This window comes from Pinus tabuliformis, chromosome 2_1, assembly GCF_031772625.1.
Source record: "Pinus tabuliformis cultivar Carrire ecotype Pingquan chromosome 2_1, CPIR1, whole genome shotgun sequence".
NCBI classification, from domain to species: Eukaryota; Viridiplantae; Streptophyta; class Pinopsida; order Pinales; family Pinaceae; genus Pinus; species Pinus tabuliformis.
The window spans coordinates 644,167,279-644,191,536 of record NC_142299.1 but is presented as its reverse complement, the minus strand read 5'-3'; the positions used below and the strand labels follow the sequence as shown (position 1 = coordinate 644,191,536).

Genomic DNA, 24,258 nt, shown 5'->3' with positions numbered 1-24,258 from the left:
TAAGATAGAATAATTTGACACATGAATGAAATGGATGGTGGACCACAAAGATTGATCTATAGCATATACATAATATGCAAAAATTACTTAATGCATGATCATGCATTAAATGGCCTATTTTCCTCCTATTCACTCTTTAGGCACGTTCAACCTATATTTGGTTTGTTTACTTTGGCCCAGGTTGGTCCAGGCATGTCTTGTTTTCTTATTGGTTTGTCTCACCTTTTCAAATCTATATCTATTTGAATGGACCTCACCAAATTTTTGTGCTGATAGAACTCTAGCAAAGATTTCGTGATTTCCTATCACAGAAATTCTCTCACCTTCTTGGACAATGAGTCAACCTGACTGGGGTTGTAAGGTTTGAAAATTTTGATGGAATGCACAAAAGTACAAGATTTCTAACAGCAGCCAATTCAATGCCTTCCTCTTGTATTTCAAATGTCTGCCTGTTTGTTATTGTTGTTTGAATGTTTACTATTTAGATGTAGTTTCTTGTCTTTCCTCTAATTCCAAATAATTTGGCACAGGCATTTCACATGTTAGCATTATAATGGGTTCAGATTCTGATCTCCCTGTTATGAAGGCTGCCGCAGAGGTTCTTGAGTCATTTCAGGTTCCATATGAGGTTGGCTATTACATATACCATTTTATATAAATTTTGAAATCAAAATATAATGTCAAAGAGATTGGGAAAAACCGAGGTAATGAGATCTGGGATTTCACACTTTGACAAATAGTTGAGCTTGGATTTTGCAGATAACCATTGTATCTGCCCATCGGACACCTGAAAGAATGGTAGAATATGCTCAGCAGGCTCATGAAAGAGGTGTTAAGGTCATCATTGCTGGTGCAGGTGGTGCAGCACATCTTCCTGGTGAGTGAATGCTTGTGCCTATGTAATAATAGATTATGGATGCTTTAAATCTGGTTCAATGAATTAAGAATTTGGAAATCTGTCATCAATAACATGAGCTCCATGGCAGGTATGGTTGCTGCAATGACCCCACTTCCTGTTATAGGTGTCCCAGTCAGGGCTTCATCATTGGATGGAATGGACTCCCTGCTATCAATTGTTCAGGTACAGGAAATGTGATCAAACCTGTCTAATTGTAATATTTGCTGTTAATATTAACAATGCTCTGATATATGTATGCTTTAGTGTTGATGCTAGTCTAATCTACATCGATCCCTGAATGTAGTAACTATCGAGTCATCAAGTAGCTAAATCAGTTTCACATATTAAACATGTCATTACCACCTGCAACATAACTGCCTCGTCTTAATGTACATTAGGGACCATTTTAAGGCCTCTGCTGTACATCAGAGAGAGCTCATTCTCTTCACCATTGTTTGACTGAATCCACTAGAGCAGTAACAATTATCTTGTTAAATGGATGATATAATGGCCCTGTTGTGAAAATTTCTTAAGTCTGACACATCAGAAATCCCTACTGCATTATCTGGTTTATTATTTCCTACTTGTTTTTTCCATTAACAAGTTATTTATAAATGTAAATACTAAAATAAACACAAATGCAGCCTTCACACATATACAGTTCAGCAACTAAAATAAACTGAGACAACACAAGGGACACCGTTATTTTTGGACAATCGTCCCCGGAAAAACCCAATGTGGGAAAACCAGTGCAGCAGATACGAGGGTTTTATCATTATGGAGTTTTCTGAATACAACTAGGGTGCCAAAAATGCCTCACCCTTCAGAGATTTTCCTTGGCAGAAGTACCTCTCCTCGGAGACAGATATTCCGGCTAATCAGCAACTGGATGTTTGGTCCCACAACAACTTCGACTGTTCCCTTAGTTGGACAGCGAACGCTGCTCCAAGCTACCCTCAAGACCTGCGTCACGCATCATCCTCTACGGTTTTGCGTCAGCTAACCAACTTTCAATCCGCCCCACGAAAATTCCTCAGTGCTGCCTCTACAGCCCAGCGTCAGCTCTGCAGCCCTCTGCGTAGCCTCTGTTGTCTTTGCATCAGCCTTTTGGCCCTCTGCGTCAGCTTCTTGGTCCTCTGCGTCTTCTGCGCTAGCCTCCTCAGCCTCTGCATCAGTCCTGGCTACCTCTGCATCATCCTTCCTAGGCTCTGTGCTGTCTCTTCGACACTTTCTCTGCCTCTCTGATATGTATTCTTGACCTTCTGCTGAACTGCCCCTCGCTGCAACATATCACTAGTTCAATTTCTCAGCAAACTCTGCCCCATAAAATCGAATTGACTGATCAACTTGGTGTGTCTCCAACTGACCCTCAAGCCTCTTATACTTTTCTTGTTGACGATTCAACGGCCGATATTAAGTCCTTAATCAAAGACTAAGATTAGATTTGGCTTGATCCTCATTATTTAGAACTTTCTCACCCATATTATATTAATACACATTAATATTTTAATTTTTCTAAGTTTAGACTTGTCACTTAGGAACCCCATTAAAAATATTAATTATTTTAATATCTCTACATTTGGGTGGAATTTTCCCAAACGATTTTTGGGTCTTGGAGATCTCATGTGCCTTAGCGTCTCCACCAATTTTCATGGCTAGAGCACATCTGATGTTACCAAAAATCAACACTCCCTCTTAGCGAGGAATGTGCTCTAGTAATGCTTCACCAAAGAAACATCACTCTGATTCTCTGCATCGGTACTTGCGCTGATGCTTGGCCCGCTGCCTCACATCCCTTGCACTGCTGCTTCCTGTACTGCTGCCCATGACACTGCCACTGCCATCGCTACATTTGTACTATAGCTCCCTCTCAACATGCTGCGCTTGCTGCCCCTAGCACTGTCACTGCTAACTGCTGCAATGCAACTTAGTTATCGAGAAGTAGGTAACTGACTTCCCCCAAATACTGACATCCTAGTCAGTCTGGAAGCCTCTTGATGCTGAAGCTGCCTCTGCTGTTAACCCGTGCTCTCTTTTCTGCCACTGCGTTGCTACAAACACCTTCGTGCCCCTCGCACTGCTGCAACCTCTGCTGCGTTGCTACAGACTTCTGCACTCTAGCCTTGCCTTGTTGCTCCACCGCACTTCAATCCACCCGACATTTGTCATCATGCTACTGTCGTTAAGGGCTCCTGTAACCGGATGTGATCCAAGAGTTTGGGCACCTCAAGGATCCTGCCCCTAGTATGTAGTCCTTCTGACTACAACTCGATGTCTCCCCACCTCTTCTTTAGAGGTGCATGAGCACTCATGGCATAATCATCGCCAGTCTCGACCTCTTTTTTTGCCTTAGCTGGAGCTTCCTTTGAATCAGAAGCCTCTCCCTTGTTTTTCTTCCTGGGACATTGGGATGCATAATGTCCCAGCTCCCCACAATGGAAACACTTAACCTTGGAGATGTCTTTTTTCTTCCTCTTCCCTTGCTGTCCTGCAAATGCTAGAGTTGCATCCTCCTCCTCCTCTTTCTTGATTCGACCTCCCTTGCCACTACTCCCCGCCTTGGTCATCCTCCTTATCTCTTCCTGGCGAAGAGCTACCCACATCTCCTCCCAACTGAGAAGTGTAACCCTGCCCAAAATACTTTGGACAAATGTCTTTCACTCCTTGGAGATTGCATTCAAGGCAGTCCTGACCATAAATTCTGGATCCGGTGTAGACCCCACGGAAGTACGCTGCTCGCGAATTTCCTACAACCTGAGAATGAATGGATCTATCTTCTCTCCCTTTTGCATCTAATATGACCGCAGCTGATTCTCCAATAGCATCTTCCGCTGCACGGAAGAGCCTTAGTGTAAGGTGGTCAGCGCATCCCACATCTCCCTCGCTGTGTTCTTCTCAGCAATATGTCATATGACATGATCTTTGACCCCGTCGAGAACAAGCATTTTGCCTTCGCCTCGGCCTCCTCATACTTCTCAATAGCATTCGGGTCAACTAGGACAACTACGGTTTTCAAGGCATAGTCCTTGATGTGATGTCTGCCTGGATTGCAAGGATCCTGGCCTTCCAGATAACAAAATTGGAAGCTCCGTCCAATCTGTCCTGATCCCTCAATCCATTGACTACCATCTCTGCTCCCTTTCTAGACTCCTAAGTCTCGACTTCCCTCTTGGAGATCCTCTTGCTACCTGTCGAACTACTCCTCTCCATTCCTCCTTTGCTGCTGCAACATAGATCTGGATTCCTTGGCTAGAAATCTCTCGAGGTAGTGATTCCCTCTACCTTGGTTCCATCTCCTTAGACACTGTTCTGTATTGATAGAAACAACGTCCCACCAACTCCTCAAATCACAATCTGCCCACAGCTCCCCAAGCCCCAACAACTGAAGAAACTGAGCCTTTCAAGATCTGCGCAATCCCAGCAAAAGCTGAATCTGCCCCTCCGACCATCTGTGTCAATCTTACTTGGCTGAGCAGGATGACGTGGATCTTCGTGAGCCTCTTCTGCCTCTGCGCTGGCGCTTTCCTTGGCTCAAAATGATGATGCAGGCTCTGCATCACTTCTTCTCTGCTGCTTCTGCTCAAGAACAGTGTTGTCTATCTAGACGACTGCTTTTACTGCAATTTTCAGATTTCTGCTGGTGTCTTCAATCCTCCTGTGATCAACAACCCTTTGATACCATGTGAAAAATTATAAGTTTGACACATAAGAAATCCCTACTGCATTATCTGGTTTATTATCTCTTACTTGTTCTTTCCATTAACAAGTTATTTATAAATATAAATACTGAAATAAACACAAATGCAACCTTCACACATATACAGATCAGCAAATAAAATAAACTGAGACAACACAAGAGACATCGTTATTTTTGGACAATCGTCCCCAGAAAGACCCAATGCGGGGAAATCGGTGCAGCAGATATGAGGGTTTTATTATTATGCAGTTTTCTGAATACAAAGGGTGCCAGAAATGGCTCACCCTTCAGAGGTTTTCCTTGGTAGAAGTACTTCTCATCAGAGACAGATATTCCGACTAATCAACAACCAGATGATTGGTCGCATAACAACTTTGACTATTCCCTTAGCTGGACAATGAAAACTGCTCCAAGCTACCTTCAGGAACTACGTCACCCTCCAGGGACTGCGTCACCCTCTACAACTTTGCGTCATCTAACCAGCTCTCAGTCTGCCCCACGAAAATTCATCAGCGTTGCCTCTACAACCCAGTGTCAGCTCTGCAGTCCTTTGCGCAGCCTTTGTTGCCTTTGCGTCAGCCTCTTGGCCCTTTGTGTCAGCTTCTTGGCCCTCTGCGTCTTCTGCATTGACCTCCTCAACCTCTATGTCAATCCTTGCTGCCTCTGCGTTATCTCTCCGACACTTTCTCTGCCTCTTTGATATGTATTCTCGAACTTTTGTCGAACTACCCCTCGCTGCAGTAGATCACTAGTTCGATTTCTCAACAAACTCTGCCCCAAAAAATCGAATTGACTGATTAACTTGGTGTGTCTCCAACTAACCCTCAAGCCTCCTCTTATACTTTTCCTGTTGACAATTCAACAGCCGAGACCAAGTCCCTATTCAACGACTAAGATTAGATTTGGCTTGATCCTCGTTATTTAGAACTTTCTCACCCTTATTATATTAATGCACATTAATATTTTAATTTTCCTAAGTTTAAACTTAGGAACCCCATTAAAAATATTAATTATTTTAATATCTCTCCATCCGGGTGGAATTTACCCAAACAATTTTTGGGACTTGGAGATCTCACGTGCCTTAGCCTCTCCACCGATTTTCATGGTTAGAGCACGTCTGATGCTACCAAAAATCAACACCTGTTAGCGCTCAAACTAGTAGGGGTCCTAGGCAAGGATCCTAAAAGGGCAACTACCAGGTCAAGGGCAACAATGGAGCGATAGCCCATTGTCACCTTAGCGAAAGGTCCCTGCTCTTCACAGACTTTCACTGATGGGAGGAGACTGGGTATAAAGGGAATCACTAGATGAATGAGTCAATATAAGAATAAGGAGTGATTCCTAAGGCCTATTCACAAGAGACTCAATTTTATGGTTTGCTTGCTTGAGAAGCAAGGTTCAAGGCTCTCTAAGAAGGGCCAAGGGGATTTCAAGGGCTGGGGTTTGTGAATAAGACTTGTAAAGGGGACACCTAGTCCTAGAAATCCTTTCGAAAACTTGGTTGCTAAGTGGTCTTCGTGAGATTAGCTTCAATAAGTTGTGGGACCATACAGGACCAAGTGGACCCAAAATTAGGTCAAGGGGGTGGAGTTGATCAATCAGGGGTATGCTTGAGCTAATTGAGGGGGAGAAAGGGATCAAATTTGAAATTTTCAGTAATTTTGATGCAATGATCCCAATGAGGTCACTAGCCAAGGGAAACCGAGGGCAAGAATCGATCTCAGAGCTAGGGCTTGATATATATCAAGATCCCACTGTCGGAATTGATTCAAATTTGGAGGGCTGCTAGGAGACACAACAACAGAATAGAGGGCAAGAGATCGAATTTTTTTGATGGGTGAATCGTGAGAAATTTGATGCCCTAGGTTATTACCTATGGGGACTAGGCCTAGAAAGGAAGAGAGAAAGGTGAGAAATATATGCTTTTGAGTGAACACCAATGGAGGATCAGTGTCTAATCCTTTGGGAGAGATGGAGTCAAGGAGATTCCAATGCGTGTAGTAGATTCACTTAGTCAGGGAGGCCTCTAGAACAATTTCACATGGCATTAGGGCATGAGAAAAATTGCTTCAAGGTCTTTATATTTCGATTTGCAATATATAATGACTTATCAAAAATAAAATTTTGGCAAAATATCTCTAAGAATACTCACTCATTCATACATGGTCCATGACATAATGCAACACTATAAAAGAACAAATTTCCACAATTTCGCATAAGAAAAGCAGTAAATTTCAGCCTAATATAATGAAAATCCCTGGCAACATGCATGTGACATAAGAAAATAACAAGAATAGCATTAAAAGAATACTTACATGTAAGAAAGAGTATATCCAATCATCATTATATGCCAATAGTGAAGCTCCAAGACAAAATGAAAGGGATCCAAACATCAAAATTCATCCATTCATCCAAATTCGTCCTCTAAGAAAGATGGCGAAAATCTCACAAGAGAGAGATCCAATCCAAGTGATGATGATCAAAATGATTCATCTCACTTCTATTTATACACTTTCTAATGAATTTGGTTTAGCTAATTTGGCCTAATTTAGCCCCTAAAATAAAATAATGTGCATAATAACAAAACTTTTGGTGACAAGCCCACCAAATAGCTCAATAATGTAAAGATAAACCTCTCAAGAGGGTCGAATGATCAACAAAGTGAGTGGTTGAGCTTTTGAGGAAGCCTAATGAAGTCCAAGGGGTGCCATGATGTAGAAATGGACTCTAAACATAGTGGACAAGGGGTTGGCCCCTTGTTTTCCAAGTAAGAACTTGTGGTGCCCCCAAGTGGGTGTGGGGGCACAGGTGTATCCTCATGGGTCTCCAAACTGATCAAATATGCCTGTAGGCCATCTATAAGGGTTGGAGTAATTGCATAAGCACTCCTTTTGCAGTGGGAGGCATCTTGGAACATCTTGTTGGAAAATGTAACTAGCTTTGTTCTTCATTTAATGTATTTGAGTCATCATGTAATGTACTTGTCAAAATAATAATTAATATTATTATTGTGACTTATTAAAGCAATGGTTTCATGCTTGGGTCACCATGTTTTAGGTCAAAGTCCCCATTGAGGACTTCTAGGATTTATTCTGAGTCAATAGAGTCATTGTACTTTTAAAGAGACCCTTCTTGGGCTTTTGAATCATGTAAAAAGGTTAAGTATCGAGTCAAATATAATTTATGTATCCTCCACACTAAGTCGGCCTAGAAGAAGATCAAGTCGGCCTAAGGACACTAATTCGACCTCACATGGAGCCTATAAATACAAGCACATCAAATTCATTTGGAACACACTCTCTCACAAGAAGTTTGATATCTCTTGTAGCTGGGAAAAGTACGAAGTTTGTTGCTGGGAAGCCAAAGTAAGTGCAAGTTTGGGGAAGTCTAAGGAGAATGGAAAAATCGAAATTTTGGACTCTCTCTCTCTGTTTCGTGCCCTGGATTGGGAGATTGAAGTCTTCCAAGTTTCACTGTTGTCAGAAGCTGCCAGTTGTCGGAAGCTACTGCCTAATCGAAGTTGCTAGAAAGGGGTCGAAATTCTGGGAGGCTGACTTGGTGTGGAGGGAAGGTCTGGTCTTGGTCTAGGATGAAGAGTCTCAAAGAATATTATTGAAAGGAAGAATTTCTTCACTGGGTTTTCCTGACAAGGGGGGTTTTGCCCTGACGTAGTGCTTACATCTAGTGTCTATTTTTTATGTGTTGTTGCTTTGATAATTTCTTGATGAACTAAAATAAAGAAGATATAAAGAATCGTAATAACAAAAAATTTCACAAATATTTTTGCGTTTTTGATTTTCTAAAATGGTATTAGAGCTTTGGTAAAAAAGGAAGAAAAAGGCAGTCTCAAGCACTTGATCAAGGAACCATTCAAAATGATTATCTCAAGGAAGGAATCTACTATATTCAAGGAAGATGTCTAACACAATCAAGGGAGAGAATAAACTTGAAGGAGCCTCTAACTTCAGGTCCTGGAAGAAGAGGATTGACCTCATCTTTGAAAAGAACAAGGTACTAGACTTGGTCAAAGGAAAATTAAAGAAGCCTACAGAGGGTTCTAGTGATGATGACAAAGTGAAATTCAGGAAACTAGAATTGGTGGCCATGACTCTGATGGTAGAACGAATAGAGGACAACCTTGTCCCATTCATAGCTAACATCGATCATGCTCAGGAAATGTATGAAGCCTTGTCAAAGTTATTTACTATTAAGAACATTAGTCAAGTAGCTAGTTTGAAGAATGAGTTAAGGACCCCAAAGATTACTCAAGAAGACACAATGGCATCCTTCTTTGTGAAGATAGCAAGAATCAGGGATGATCTTTTGACCATTGATGAAATTTGTCCAGATAAAGAACTCGTGATCATTGCCCTATTAGGATTGCCACCCTCTTGGGGTGCATTTGCTGCAGATCTCAACAGTTGGAAGGAAGCTCTCACTTTTGAAGAACTATGGACTATCTGCAGTCAAGAAGAATTAAATATTTCATTAGTTGCCAATACTGAAGTAGTGTCAAATGCCTACATTGCTCGACACGAAGGAAGGAAATCGAAAGGAGCAAGGAAGAAAGTTGATATGTCTAAGATAGAATGTTATCAATGCCATAAGGAGGGTCACTACAATAGTGATTGTCCCGACAATCCAAGAAACAAAAATAGAGAAAGAGATCAAGCCGACTTTGCTGAAGGAGACCCAAAGAAAGTCAAGCATGGAGAATCTGAAATTAGGGACTTACACTACTAAGTCCTTTGCTTGTAGCTTTAGATATCTTGTTTTATATGTTTTTAACATATTTTGGAAAAGACATTTTTATTGTTTTTATAAGCTTGTAGGTATCCATCAAGCTTTGAAGGGAGCCCACAACAAACTCCCAAAGATAAGTATCTCATCTTCTTTCAGTTTTTGGTTTCATGTACTTGTTGAAGTTTTGATTATATTAATACTAATCACCATTCATCCTCTATTGTCTTGACTAGGAATACATCTACTATATCCTCAAGAAGTATGGAAGAAAGCCACCCAAGGAAAGGTTAGTCAAGAAACAAAGGTATGCCTTAAACTATAATACATTGATTTCTTTATATTAAAAGATTTATCTATTACTAACATTGTTATGTCTAGCTATATTGAATCATAATGATTCTTGTTTTGGGTGATTCATCACTTGATAAATCTACCCACCCCACTCATATTCTTAATTGATTTTTAGAACCCTAGATAGGTTCTGGAAAACCCTAATGTAAGGGTATGCTAATGTGAATGATTGAAACCTTAAACTGCTTAAGGATATTGTGAAATGATGTTTGGAGTTTTGTTAATGACGTCACTTTTGGGATTTTGGTATGATCAGGAAAACCTAATTTTTTAGGATTGACTGATAAGGTCTAAAATCACGAACTTTTGAAGTTTTGGTAATTTTTGGGTTTGCTATGTTTCTATATTGAAACCCTAACGCATTAGGGTTTGGTGGAATGCGTAAGCAAGACCCTGATAATGTCTTAGAAATGATTTCCTTGGTATGTGTGTGTTTGTCTGATCAATCCCTATTTTAATCAAGTTTGTTGTATGTGTAACTCTTTTTGATATTTTGTGAAGTTGGGTTTGACTAACACATGATATGAAATTCCTTTGCATGATGATGAAACCCTAGGTATATATAGATGTGTTCATTTGGTCAAAACCCTAGCTTGGTCTAGGTTAAGCATATGTCTAAAGTATTAATGATGTCTGACATATGATGTGCTTATGATATACTGATGAATTCCTAGATATGTGTGTTGACCTAGTTATTAATGGTCATAAGTCTTAGCATTTAATGGAAGTCCTTGTCTGAGATTCTAGGATGATGATATTTGGAAATCTAGGGTTTTGCAGCTAAACCCTAGTGGTAGTTAAGTTCTCTAGTATGTGTGATATAACAATCCGAGACCTATTGTTGAGATTGTGAAAATGAAATTCCAAGGTTTTGGAGTTGAACCTTAGTAGAGGTAAAAATCTCTGATGTAAGATGACAATATGATAATTTGAGATTTGTGTAAGATTGTTGAAATTTGAGTTTTGGTTGGGATTGATGGTTGATTAGAAATCTAGGGTTTGCAACTAACCCTCGGGGAAGTTGGTCATGTTAATGAATAAGCTGTGATTGTTTTTGATTGTTTCCTTTGTATGAAATCTAGGATTTGTATGAAACCCTAGTTAGTAGTCTAACATATGAATTTTGAAAAGTTGTTAGATGCTTTATATTTGCCTGAATTGTTTCTAGGGCTTTCTATATGTTGTAGTAAGGTATGACATTGAAACTCTAGACGTAATGAAAGTTGATTATGTCATAGTCTAGGGTTTATGACAAAGTCCCTAGCAAGATGTTGAAGAGTATATGTCTCTTGTTTGTAATTAAGTCTGGGTATCTGATATGTATAAAGTTGAAATGCTTCCGTGATTCTGATATGGCTAACTTCATGCTTCTTTAGACTTGGTTGTACTTGCTATCTAAGTTGTGCAGGTACAAAATCTTCAATATGGTGAAGATGCTCGTTGATATGATAAGCATGATGAGGATAATGATAATCTGATGAAATGGTTGGAAGTCACGAAAGGTTCTCCAGTGACGAAAAGAAGAAGCTAATCTCCCAAGGAAGCATGAATATAAGAGATCTCCCTAAGATTAAGAGGGAGTCTGGATAATAAGATGCTCCCTGGTTGAGAGGGAGGGTATAGCTTGGTTTTGATTGAAGAATGAATTTTGGAGGATATGTTGCTGCATGAGAAGTAGGAAAGCATATGATTGAGGAATCTTCTGTCAAAGATTGAGTTGATAGTCCTATTGAGTTGAGAAGCAACATCTAGAACGACCCCGAAGGTTTGTATTTGATTGTGTACATATGAAAGTATGTTATTAATTGTGGTTGTGTTTGTACAGGTAAATCTCTCGAAGGTTTTGATAGCATGTTGGTTACCAATCAATTTGATTGGGAGAGATTGGTTATCCTTGATCTGTTGGATCTAGGAGAGTTGAGGCTTTGTGAAGCATTCCCTGGGAAGACATCTGGCCAACACTTTGTGTTGATGTCTAGGTCCCAAAGTTGGAAAGGTGGTGTTGATTATAAAGCTCTGTTTTTGGATACACACTTGGATTTTTGGGTTGGTGGTTAGCAAGTAACCCTAATGGTACCTAGAGGGGCTGAAATCTTGAGTCCACCTTATTCCCACTTGGATAGATTGCTCTGGTTAGGAATCTACTCCATGGCATTGCGATGCCTAAATTGTTGAGAGACCAATGGATAGATTGCCTTGGTCAGGAATCTAGTCTGTGGCATTGTGGTGCCTAAATTATTGAGAGACCAATGGATAGATTGCCCTGGTTAGGAATCTAGTCCATGGCATTGCGATGCCTAAAGTTCTTCATTTTTCATATAGTTTGAGATTTTCCATTGTACTTGTATATGATCCATACCTCCCTAGTTAAGAGGGAGTGTCGGAAAATGTAGCTAGGTTCGGTCTTCATTTAATGTATTTGAGTCATCATGTAATGTACTTGTCAAAAGAATAAAGAAAAGAACTATTATTATTATTATTGTGACTTATTAAAGCACGGGTTTGATGCTTGGGTCACGTTGTTTTAGGTCAAAGTCCCCATTGAGAACTTCTAGGATTTATTCTGATTCAATAGAGTCATTGTACTTTTAAGGAGACCCTTCCTGGGCTTTTGAATCATGTAAAAAGGTTAAGTATTGAATCAAATATAATTATGTGTCCTCCACACCAAGTATGCCTAGAAGAAGATCAAGTTGGCCTAAGGACACTAATTCGACCTCACATGGAGCTTATAAATACAAGCACATCGAATTCATTTGGAACACACTCTCACAAGAAGTTTGATATCTCTTGTAGTTGGGAAAAGTGCAAAGTCTGTTGCTGGGAAGCCGAAGTAAGTGCGAGTTTGGGAAAGTCTAAGGAGAAAGGAAAAATCGAAAATTTGGTGCCTCTTTCTCTCTCTTTGTTTTGTGCCTTGGATTGGGAGATCGAAGTCTTCCAAGTTTCACTGTTGCCGGAAGCTGCTGCCTAGTCGAAGTTACTGGAAAGGGGTCAAAATTTTGGGAGGCTGACTTGGTGTGGAGGGAAGGTTTGGTCTTGGTCTAGGATGAAGAGTCTCAAAGAATACTATTGAAAGGAAGAATTTCTTTACTTGGTTTTCCTCTCGAGGGGGGTTTTTCCCTAGCAAAGTGCCTACATCTGGTATTTATTGTGTTATGTGTTGTTGCTTTGATAATTGCTTGATGAACTAAAAGAAAGAAGATATAAAAAATCGTAATAACAAGAAACATCACAGATAATTATCAATAATAAGAAAACCTTTCTACCTTTTTGATTTTCTAACACATTTGCCAAGTGTATGGTACAACTTGGAGTTAGATGGCCATGGTGGACCAGGTGCATCATCCTCATCCAAAAGGTGGAACACGAGCGGTCAATAAACACTGCTATGGATCCATGAAGTAACATCGGCTATGGTGGACGCCCATGGCTCTCAACGCTCACTCTACAAGTGCCATTGTGGCCTTCTAGAGGGCTAGGACCCCGTATAGGGAGACCAAGCCCCAAATGAAGACCCACCTGCAATCCTTGCATAAGATCCAATGCGTCCCCTTGCCCTCCAATACAACAAATCATTAAAATAATCAAGTAATAATGCTTACATGTCATGGGATCAATGGGGCACTTCATGTTCGCATGCCCTTCCATAGTGGGTTTGGCATGTACAAGTGTCTCCAAACTCAATAGGGGGTTAACCAAGGACCCTCCTAGGTGGTTTCAACCTCTACAGGGTGTGGCATGTCCATGGTACATCCTTTAAGTGGTAGGTGGCATGTTGGGCGTGTGTTATATTCTTTCCACGACTAGTCTGTAGTGGCACTTTCAACTATAGAGGCAGGATACATGGTAGCCACTCATGCAAGCAAGGAAGCAGTTTGGTTGTAGAGATTATGTTCATGCATGGGGTTAGTACATCGAGCTATAAGGATAGACTCTGATAGCCAAAGTGCAATTTTCTTGGCAAAGAACCCTGCTTATCATTCAAAGACAAAGCACATTGATGTTCAGTATCACTTTGTGAGGGATATGGTTGAGGACAAAAAGGTGTTGCTGGTAAAGGTGGACACTTTGAAGAATGTTGCAGATGCATTGACGAAGTCTGTGAGCACTGAGAAGTTTTCTTGGTGTAGAGAAACAATGGGCATTGTAGGGATGGACCAATGACTAAGCTCTCCTGTGACCCCCTGTGTGGAAAAGAAAACAAGTGGGAGAATGTTGGGTGTGTGTTATATTCTTTCCACGACTAGTCGCACGCGGGGGGGGGGGGGGATAGCCCCCCCTATTTGTTGTGTCGGGTGCAGTAGGGGGGTCACAGGGGGCTACGACCCCCCTGCACGGGGTTTGAGGTAGTGCCTTGGGAATTTTTTTTGGTCCCTATATTAGGTGGGTGGACCTACCTATGGTTTTGTGCAAGGGTATTGCACATGGTTTTCTGCCCATGATATTTTGTAGATCCGGTCAAGGGAACTACGGTTATGTTTTAACCCAGGGTTAATGGATTGGGGTTATGTTCTAGTGGTCCCCATTTTAGGATCTAGGGGAAATCTCTGTGTATTTGTTTTATATTCTCGTCATTGTTTATTTTCTATTTTTTAGAATTCGTCTACAATTAATTTCTGTACAGGGTTAAAACCTACATGGCAAATGATAAAATAATGGAATGGAATGGGGATCAGGGTAATCATCTAGACCACATGTTAAGGTGCGACGGTAGATATAGTACGAGAAGCCCACACCTGGGTATATGAGTGTAGGAGGGAGCAAATCATTGTACGTGAGTTACCTCAGCCTTTGTTTTTTCTATTGATTTTGTAGCATTAGATGTGCTCTAGCCTTGAAATTTTGCAGAGAGGCTAAGATACATGCATTCTCCAAAACCCAGAAATCGTTTTCGGAAATTCCCCCTAAGGATGATTTAATTAAAATAATTAACTTTTTAAAATGGTTCCCTAAGTCTAAACTTAGGAAATCTAGTTAATTAAAGGGTATTAATTAAATCAAGTGTGAATCTTCTAGAAGAAGACGAGGATCAACTCCAAGTTAATCTTAGGCATCGATTATGTTTCAATCCTGACTGTTGGAGCCCCAACGAGAGATTATAAGGAGTTCGATGTGGTTGGAGAAAGACACTTGAGCAGTTTGATTTTGCTAGAGAATTGATTACTTGAGTAGTAGCTGTGAGTTGCCGGAAGTGATTCAGTAAAGTCGAAGTAGTGAGAGAGGGGCAGGGATAGTAGACCAAAGGATTTTTTCCAAATCCAGGGAGTGCAAGGCAGAGAAAGCAGAGAAGGCAGAGAGCAGTTCTGTGAGGCACGCAGTGCCACCTAGAGGCAGCGCAGAGCTTCAGAGGGAGTTCGAATTCCAGCTGGGAGAGACGAGATTCAGTGCCAGAAGTTGGGGTGTGAGACTAGAGGGCCAGGAGGTCGAATTTCTAGACAACAAGAGGTCAGCAGAGGGATTGACACAGAGCCCAACTAGTGCGACGCAAATTTGTGTAGGATTGACGTAGAAGCCACACAATGGCAGCGTGGGGCCAGTCAGCTAGCCCCTGATCAGAGTCAGATCTCCTAGATCAGTGTGAGAGTTTTCTCATAACTTTTTGCCAGCATTTCTCTGTATCAGATAGCCAGTTTGGGCATTCAACGATTTGTACTCAAATTTACTATTGCATAATAATTAAAACCCTCAGTTGATGCAGTGGTTTTCCCAAGTTTGGTTTTTCCGGGAAATTGTCCAAAAACAACTGTGTATATGTGTGTGTTTATTTCTCTCCAGTGCAGTGTTTGGTTTCCGCAATATTTTATTTTGTGTGGCCTACAGTGCATGTCTTTCAATATTTGCCATAGAAAACTGCAAGTAACTTGTTCAAGTAATTTAATAATTAGGTGAAATATTATTAGTTTGCTGCAGTACGAATTGGGTAACTGGTTTCTCACATTTCCACCCTTCTTCATATGCCTTTTGCCTTTGATTGATTTTTCTTCATAACTGCTCAGGGCTCTAGGGGATGGAGAGCATGATGTGTAATATGTAGCAGCGGATACCCCCTTGAGGTGGGGCAGTTCATTGCCCACCATGGGTTGGGACAATCATGGGTTCCTTAATGATGGAAGGGGCTCCTCTAGGGCCCATAGGAACTAGGGTGATGGCCATAGATAAGGGGTAGAGCTCATGTTTGGCTTTTGCCCACGTGCTAAATTTGCATGTCCCGACCATCTGTTGTTTTTTTTGGTACATTTCCTATTGAGAGTGGCCAAATTATGTTTTTTATTTTATTTTTAGTTGCATCAACCTTCGAGTCATCGTTCCAGGCCTGACCCAAGGTGTGGACAAGGGGGGGAGGCTAACCTTGTGTGGAACCACTGGACACATGTGGACCCAGATGGGAACAAAGATGAATGGGGCTCAAATGAGTGGAAAGGGAGTAATGAGGTGGTGTCAGGAAGTGGGACCACGCAACCAAAATCGGGATTTCCCATGTAGTGCCAACCCTAAAGCTTATGGCCAGTGAAGGAGATCCCACGAGATTAGGATACAAGGGTAACCACTAAATCGGGAAATGGAGACAAAGATACAAACCTAACCCTCTCTTTTCGTCGAATCCCCCTACCAATTCATGCCCCAAAGTGCCCATGGCAAGTAAGGAAAACTACTCAACTATACCAATGAAAAGCCATACCTTTTGGGGTCAGGAGTCCCACCTTCAAACATACATTCATAACAGATGGGCGAGGGACCACATGGATGGCTCAGGTGGCAGAGAAAATGGCACATCAAGCTATCTGGGGGCTGCAAGGGGCTACTGGCTGCCAATTGAGGACCATTTATGGGAGAATTTTTTTCTCCCATATGCACTACCAACAGGTGGTGGGTAACAGGCCAACAACACTGTAAAATGCGGAGAGGAAAGAAATGAAACGGATGTGTGGATAACACGATAGAGAATACTGATCTTGTGTGAATCAAGGTGAACCATAATGTTCATTAAAATTATGAATCACGTAAAAGGGAGGGCCACACACTATTATGTCTAGAGAGTAGATTGGGATAGTAGCTATGTGTAGAGTGTGAAATCTTTCTTTGCAAGGAAGAGAGAAAGTCTTAGTCACATTGTTTGTTTTCAAATTTGGCAACAATAAATTTTGGGAAAAAAATGCCATTGCAAAAAAATATGATATTATGTTTAACAAAGAGAAATAAGTGACTTATATAAGTGTGCACCGACGTTGAAAATGCAAATTTGATATAACTTTGAATTCCATCCAAAATTATGTCCAATTAAATGTCAAGACTGAAAACATGTTAAAAATTTATATGTAAAGTCATGTACAACAATGTCAATCCAAACCATCAGACGCAAATTATGCAAAGTTTGCTTCTATATATAGCATGTAAGGGTGATAATGACGAATTGGCACTAAGCGCAATACATATATAAAACAAAATATGTAAACATCGTGGCTTGAAATGACCTCAAAATCATTGTGCCATAATTACTGGGTAAAGGAATACTTCCATGCTTGAATGATTTTTCTTTAATGTGAGCTCTTTTCCTCTTTCAGCAGGGATACTCCTAAACATCTGACCACGCCATTTAGATGTCCAAATGTGTGCGTATAACCTTGTAAGGCCATGTGGGATGATGATGTGAAAGTGTATCCTAGATTACCGATGGTGGATGTTGATGGCCAATCTTCCTAGCTTAATCCTCATGGTGCCTAGTTTTATGGCATCGCTGACAACCCTTTGGTGGGTGGTAACTCCCTTCCCATTCTTATTTGTTGGGTGGTATGTGGGCTTTATGGAGGTGGGCCTATAAGGACACATGATTTATGGTAACACGTATTGTTTTAGCCGTGGTCACTTTTTGTGCTTTTGCCTGTTTTCCCTTTATTTTGGTGCACTTATTTGCTCCCCACATAGACCATCTTCTTATGTATGCACAACTCTTTGGCTATGGCCATCATTTTTCATGGAAGTCTTCTAGTACAGGGTGCATTTTAGCTCCCCATGACAATGTCCCACATCGTCCAAGGCAATGAAATGGATCGTTATAGCCTCCATGTCAACAAATCATCTCCAAGTCAAAGCACTCAAAACACCCTCTTAGAAGTGCCTTTTCCAACTTTGGGGTACCTTCTTAAGTGGTCGCTTTCTTCCTTGGCGCCGCTGTTAGGTAAAAAGAGGCAACGTGTCACATGTATTAAGCAAGCAAAATGTCAAGTCAAAGATACTCAATTGACCAAATTCAACTCAAAAGCAAGCAAATTGCAGGCTTGAAGCACACATCAAGCAAGTTATGGAGCAAAAGAAGAGATGTCATCTGCATTTCCTAGTTGTTGGAGGATGTCCAAGTCAAAATAGAGGAACATTGACCCATTTTAGGAGGTCATTAAGTGTTCCAAGCCCTACTAATTTTGCTTCTAGTCAAATCAAGCCAAGATCCAAGGGAACATTGTACTCTTAAGGCCAAATTGCCCCTCAATTGTAAATTGAACCTATTTGATGGGACATCGCACCTCTCTTGTAATTTGACCTAGTCTTTGTTGAAGAAAGTGTAACTAGGTTCGATCTTCGTAATTGTAATTTTGATCTTTGTACTTGTAAAAGAAAAGAAATATTATATTTTGTAAATTATAAAATGAGTTTCTTGCTCATTACATGGGTCCAACACATGTTGAAGTGCTATAGGAAAGTCAAAGAGTCAAAGAAAATGTTAAAGAGCTCTTCTTGAGCATATATGTAATTTATATGAGTCAACCTAGTCTAGATCAACCCTCCAAGACAAGCACAATCCTCTTGAAGAAGGCAACAAGCTAAACGATGTAAAACACAGTCATGTCGACCTGCAAATGAATATAAATGTCAAGTTGGCTCACATATGGAGACACAACCTTTCGGTGGACATGTTGGCTCAAATATGGGAGACTAACAACTATATATACGCAGCTAGAGTCACCACAATTGGACAGAATTTCGGACAAGTGTCTGCAACTTCGGATGATGATAGAACCTCGACATACCTATGAAATGTCGGTGACAACTATAGTGATCTCCTCACATACTTCTCTGCAGTCTCGACCTAGTTCAGGGTTACAGGAATCTCAGATGAAGGAATAGTATAGTGTTTCGGATTAGGAGAAGGGTCATGTCTCAGCAGTCTCAGCATAATGATAATAAGAAGAAGTTCGAAGATCCCATAGTGATGCATTCTTGGGATACTAGACATAGTCCTGATTTTAGTAAGGTGGTAATCATATATCTTGGTACAACTCTCATACAATATAGAGACCTCGTTGACATGAAGATGATCTCAGTGAGAGTGCAACAAGGATATAAGTGGAGCAACTATGATGATCTCATTATTATGGTAAAATCTTCCATAAAGATGTTGCAACAATCTCAGTGATGACCTTGATAGTGAAGCAGTAGTGAAGACCTCAGTAAAACAGTAATGATGATGATGATCTCAACAGTAAGAAGAGGATTGGTGTCTTGGTCTTGGAGTGGCCTAGTAGGTCAAGGGTCATGGTCTTGGTATTCGTCAATTGGAATCTCTATAAGAAGAATTTTGTGCAGGTTTTCCTCTCCAAGAGGGATAGGTTTTGGCCATGGCAGAAAGCCAACATCGTGTGTTCTTGTCTCTTTCTTTTTGGTAGCTATTTGATGAACTAAGAAGACACACTCTAATAATAATACAAGTGAAGATTGTGCTAAGAAGTAAATTTAAATACATCACAAATAGTTATCATGCAAGAAGAATCTCATTAACTCTAACTGCGCTAGTTTCTTCAGCATGGTATCATAGCTAAGGTGCTGAAGTCAAAGGAAGGGTAGCAAAAAGAGACATACAAAGATCAATTTTCAAAGCAAGTTGCAGGGCTTTGACAAAATTGAAGGATCAGTCTACAACAACAACCTACATCAGCAAGGGTTTTTTGCCTATGCAATCAAGGAGACAGTCTACAACAGCAAGAGATTTTATGTTCACAGTCATCATCAAAAGGCCACCAAGACCCTCATCAATATGTCTACAAAGAAAGGTAACTCAAAGGACCTTAAAATCAAAGATCGCCTTATCTTGGAACATGTTGAAACCCGAGCAACAATCTTGATCTACACTACAAAAGAAGGCAAAGCATATTGAAGGCAATAAGGCGTGGTCATCTTCAAGAAAGGATCATCTCCTTGCCCTAGAAGAAGATCATCTGAAGAAGCAACAAATCATCCTCATCAAAAGGAGCAACCTTTTCTATTGAGGAAAGATTCTCTCATTCAAAAGAAGGTCATCCAAGAAGAAGTACTAATACATCTTCTTCAACCATCATCAAAGCAATCAAGGTGAAGATTTCATCTTCACATGTCAAGTAAGTATCTTTTCATTCTATAATCAAATTTGGTTAAATGACTTCGTGTTTGCAAGGAGATCTATAAATTGGTTGGGTCATCAAGATTCCTTGCATAAAGGAGGATAGACATAGTCCTCTAAGTAGCTAAAGTCATTGAACATATCAAAAGGTCTCCTCTGAATTCATGGAAAGGGATACTTATGAAAGATCCCCTCATATAGCAATATTGGAGACATCAAAGAGATGTATATGATAAACTCATTCTCTGAAGGTGCAATGAAGAAGGTCACATGAAATCTGATCTACATGAAAGTAAAGGGTATCAAAGGATGTAGGATATCTTCATAAGGTCCCATCTACAAGATCTAGGAAGGAAGATAACCATCATTGATTCATAATGCACTAACAATCAAGGTAACAAATATCCATGGGATAAGAAAGTTACCTCATTCGACAACTTATGGTCTCTATGCTAAATAGAGAAAGACAAGTTGATGGCAAAAGTATTGAAGGATAAAAGAACTCAAACATGTGCAGAAAGGAAAGGCAAGTTTGGTCCTCAAGCAAGACAGAATAGTATAGCTAAGATTCAATGCTATGGAAAGATTATGGAAAGAAGCTCATATCACCAGAAAGATGGAGGAAGTTGAAGGAAAAAGGGCAAGGAAAGGGGGAGTAACAAATATCTACTACGTGTAAGATGGTATCCCTCACGAAAGGGTCCTATCATAAGCTCCTAAATCTTATGTTACATATTGACCATGATAATAAGATGCATCGTGGCATCACAGAAGCAGTAGAAACAAGAGCTTGTGACATGACCATGGGAATCATAAAGGACAAAATCTATCGCAGTTTAAACATGAAGGATATAGCTCTTGGGAACCTCATTGGACATTGCAGGAAAGGAAGAAGTCATCCAGGACAAGACTCATCATACATCAAAAAGGAAACATTTGCCAGATGGGGATATGCAAGATCCTCAAGATTTTCTGATGAAATCCTCATCGAAGGGATCACTAATCTAGAGAGGAAGCAAATGTTTCATCAGGAACTCCAACTTATGGAATTCATGAGATGATGGTATGATGACATGAGAAATGAAGCAAATCAAGGGATTGAAGATCTTTTCAATCAAGGAAGTTGCTGGAAGAAGCCTAGATGACCTAAAGGTAAACTGAGGTATGTATGCTTGTGTTTAATATTATAATGTCATGTCGTATGGTTGTAGGTAATGTGGATCATTACTTCTATCTTAAGAAGCATGATCAAGAGAAAAGGATCTCCTCTTCTGAAAGAATGCAGGAAGGCATAAGACACACTAGATGAAATCAACATAATATGTCCCCATATGAAGTATGAGGTGGTTGACTATAATTAAAGAAACTCCAATTGAAAACTCCTGAGAATGAAATGTGTGAGGAAGGAAGAGATCGTGAGATATACAACCATGATGAAGGCGATCAACATCCAAAAGACCAAGAAGATTTGACTAGGAAATCTCTTGGAAGGATATGAAGACTCTGATGTAAGTCTGAAAAAGATGGAGACCCTTGACAATAGATTTCTTTGGGAGATGTGTCAACATGTATGCAGGATGTTGATACCTACAAGAAGATGTCACGATGAAGAGCCATCTTGTAAGGTATGATTTGATTTAATATTATGTTTTGATTTCGTGAGTAATATCTAGATGAGTTCATGCAGGAACAAGAGTTGTAAGTACAAGTACAACTAACATTCATGTGTTGGATGGAAGTCCTTGAAAGAAACATGATGAAGAAGTAGCCATATGATGAAGGTTCTAGATATGTATCAAGAAGGACACTTTCCATGAAGAAAGGAATGACATGACAAACTAAGAAGGAAAGTGATCGATGGTTGTTGCCCTACAAGAAGGAAGCTCAACTGAATTTCATTTTATCAAGGAAAGAAGTTGATCAAGCAATTGAAGGACCCACGAAGAAGAAGCTGCTGATGAAAAGGAGAGTCCCTAGTTAAGAGGGAGCTCTGACAAGTCCCTGATTGAGAGGGAGCTTGGCCAAGTTCTTGGTCAAAGGGAACTTGGGTATATTCTTTTACAAGAATGGGCATATCTTCCCTAGGTGAGAGGAAGAGATAGACACAACATTATTGTCTTCATTTGGGAAGAAGGAATGGAGGATTGGGTAATCATTTGGCATTCGATGCTCTTTAAGGATGTGTAGGGCATCCAAGATAAGAGTAGGCAAGATGACCGATATTCTTTGAGGGTTGGGAACCCAAGATAAGAATAGTTCTAGAAGGTCATACTCAGTGAACACCCAAGTGGGTATGTACCTTGAGAGACAATGATGAAGGTTTCTATAGTCGTTGGTCTCGCCAACATTGTGCTCTGATCTGATGAGAGATAGAGTTGTCAGTCAAGGCCTTGCTGTGGAAACAATGTTGGTTACAATGATGCTATGCAGATGGGATTACCAATCCGATTCTTCTTATGAGAAATTCTTCAAATTGAGAATGACCAAGTACCATTATGAATACCTCCCTAGTTAAGAGGGAGTGTTGAAGAAAGTGTAACTAGGTTCGATCTTCATAAATGTAATTTTGATCTTTGTACTTGTAAAAGAAAAGAAATATTATTTTTGTAAATTATAAAATGAGTTTCTTTCTCATTACATAGGTCTAGCACATGTTGAAGTGCTATAGGAAAGTCAAAGAGTCAAATAAAATGTTAAAGAGCTCTTCTTGAGCATATATGTAATGTATATGAGTCAACCTAGAGTCTAGATCAACCCTCCAAGACAAGCACAATCCTCTTGAAGAAGGCAACAAGCTAAATAATGTAAAACACAATCATGTCGGCCTACAAATGAATATAAATGTCAAGTCGGCTCACATATGGAGACACAACCTTTCGGTGGACACGTCAGCTCAAATATGGGAGACTAACAACTATATATATGCAGCTAGAGTCACCATAGTTGGACAGAATTTTGGACAAGTGTCTGCAACTTCGGATGATGACAGAACCTTGGCATACCTCTGAAATCTCGGTGACAACTACAATGATCTCCTCGCATACTTCTCTGTAGTCTCGACCTAGTTCAGGGTTACAGGAATTTCAGATGAAGGAGCAGTACAATGTTTCAGATTAGGAGAAGGGTCATGTCTCAGTAGTCTCGGCATAATGATAATTAGAAGAAGCTCGAAGATGCCACAATGATGCATTCTTGGCATACTAGACATAGTCCTGATTTTAGTAAGGCGGTAATCATATATCTTGGTACAACTCTCATACAGTATAGAGACCTCGTTGACATGAAGATGATCTCAGTGAGAGTGCAACAAGGATATAAGTGAAGGAGCAACTATGATGATCTTGTTATTATGGTAAAGTCTTCCATAAATATGTTGCAACAATCTCAGTGATGACCTTGATAGTGCAACAGTAGTGAAGACCTTGGTAAAGCAGTAATGATGATGATGATCTCAGTAGTAAGAAGAGGATTGGTGTCTTGGTCTTGGAGTGGCCGAGTAGGTCAAGGGTCATAGTCTTGGTATTTGTCAATTGGAATCTCTATAAGAAGAATTTTGTGCAGGTTTTCCTCTCCAAGAGGGAGAGGTTTTGGCCCTGGCAGAAAACCAACATCTTGTGTTCTTGTCTCTTTGTTTTGCTAGCTATTTGATGAACTAAGAAGACACACTCTAATAATAATAACAACAAGTGAAGATTGTGCTAAGAGGTAAAGTTAAATACATCACAAATAGTTATCATGCAAGAAGAATCTCATTAACTCTAACTGCCCTAGATTCTTCGACAGTCTTAAGTACGTTGTGGATGTCAAGTCACCCATTTTTGGAAGCAAAATGAGGATATATGTTGAGAACCTTATCTGTAAACAAAGGGCTCTCATTCCTTTGCAAATCATTGTGAATTGTTGAGATCATTATGCCATATTGTGACTATTTTCATGAAAGATTTGGTGTGCATCTTGGAGTTTCTCTTTCTTGGTTGATTTCAAATATTTTCTAAGGAAAATTATGAATAACTCAAGACTACTGCAAAAGCTATCAAGATTGATCCATTTGGAAGGCAACTTTGTCACTTGGAGAGGGATGTCTACGCTTTGTGCTCTGACTCCCTTCTTGTTGGTGTGAGGTAAGCTTTGACTTACCTTGTTGGACTATATCTAAGGTTCCTCAATAAGGGTTTCATTTTATTTCATGTAATAGTTGAT

At 40.2% G+C, this 24,258-nt stretch overlaps 1 protein-coding gene across 2 annotated transcripts in view; it reads left to right on the top strand.

Annotated features, from left to right (window-relative positions):
* Nucleotides 1–24,258, top strand: part of LOC149202221 (phosphoribosylaminoimidazole carboxylase, chloroplastic-like) — a 270,243-nt gene that overhangs the window by 201,358 nt on the left and 44,627 nt on the right. For both annotated transcript variants that reach the window (XM_089403134.1, XM_089403135.1), the window contains exons 12-14: nt 531–628; nt 760–877; nt 987–1,081. In XM_089403134.1, coding sequence (XP_089259260.1) covers nt 531–628; nt 760–877; nt 987–1,081 — 311 coding nt within the window. The remainder of the gene's footprint in view (nt 1–530; nt 629–759; nt 878–986; nt 1,082–24,258) is intronic.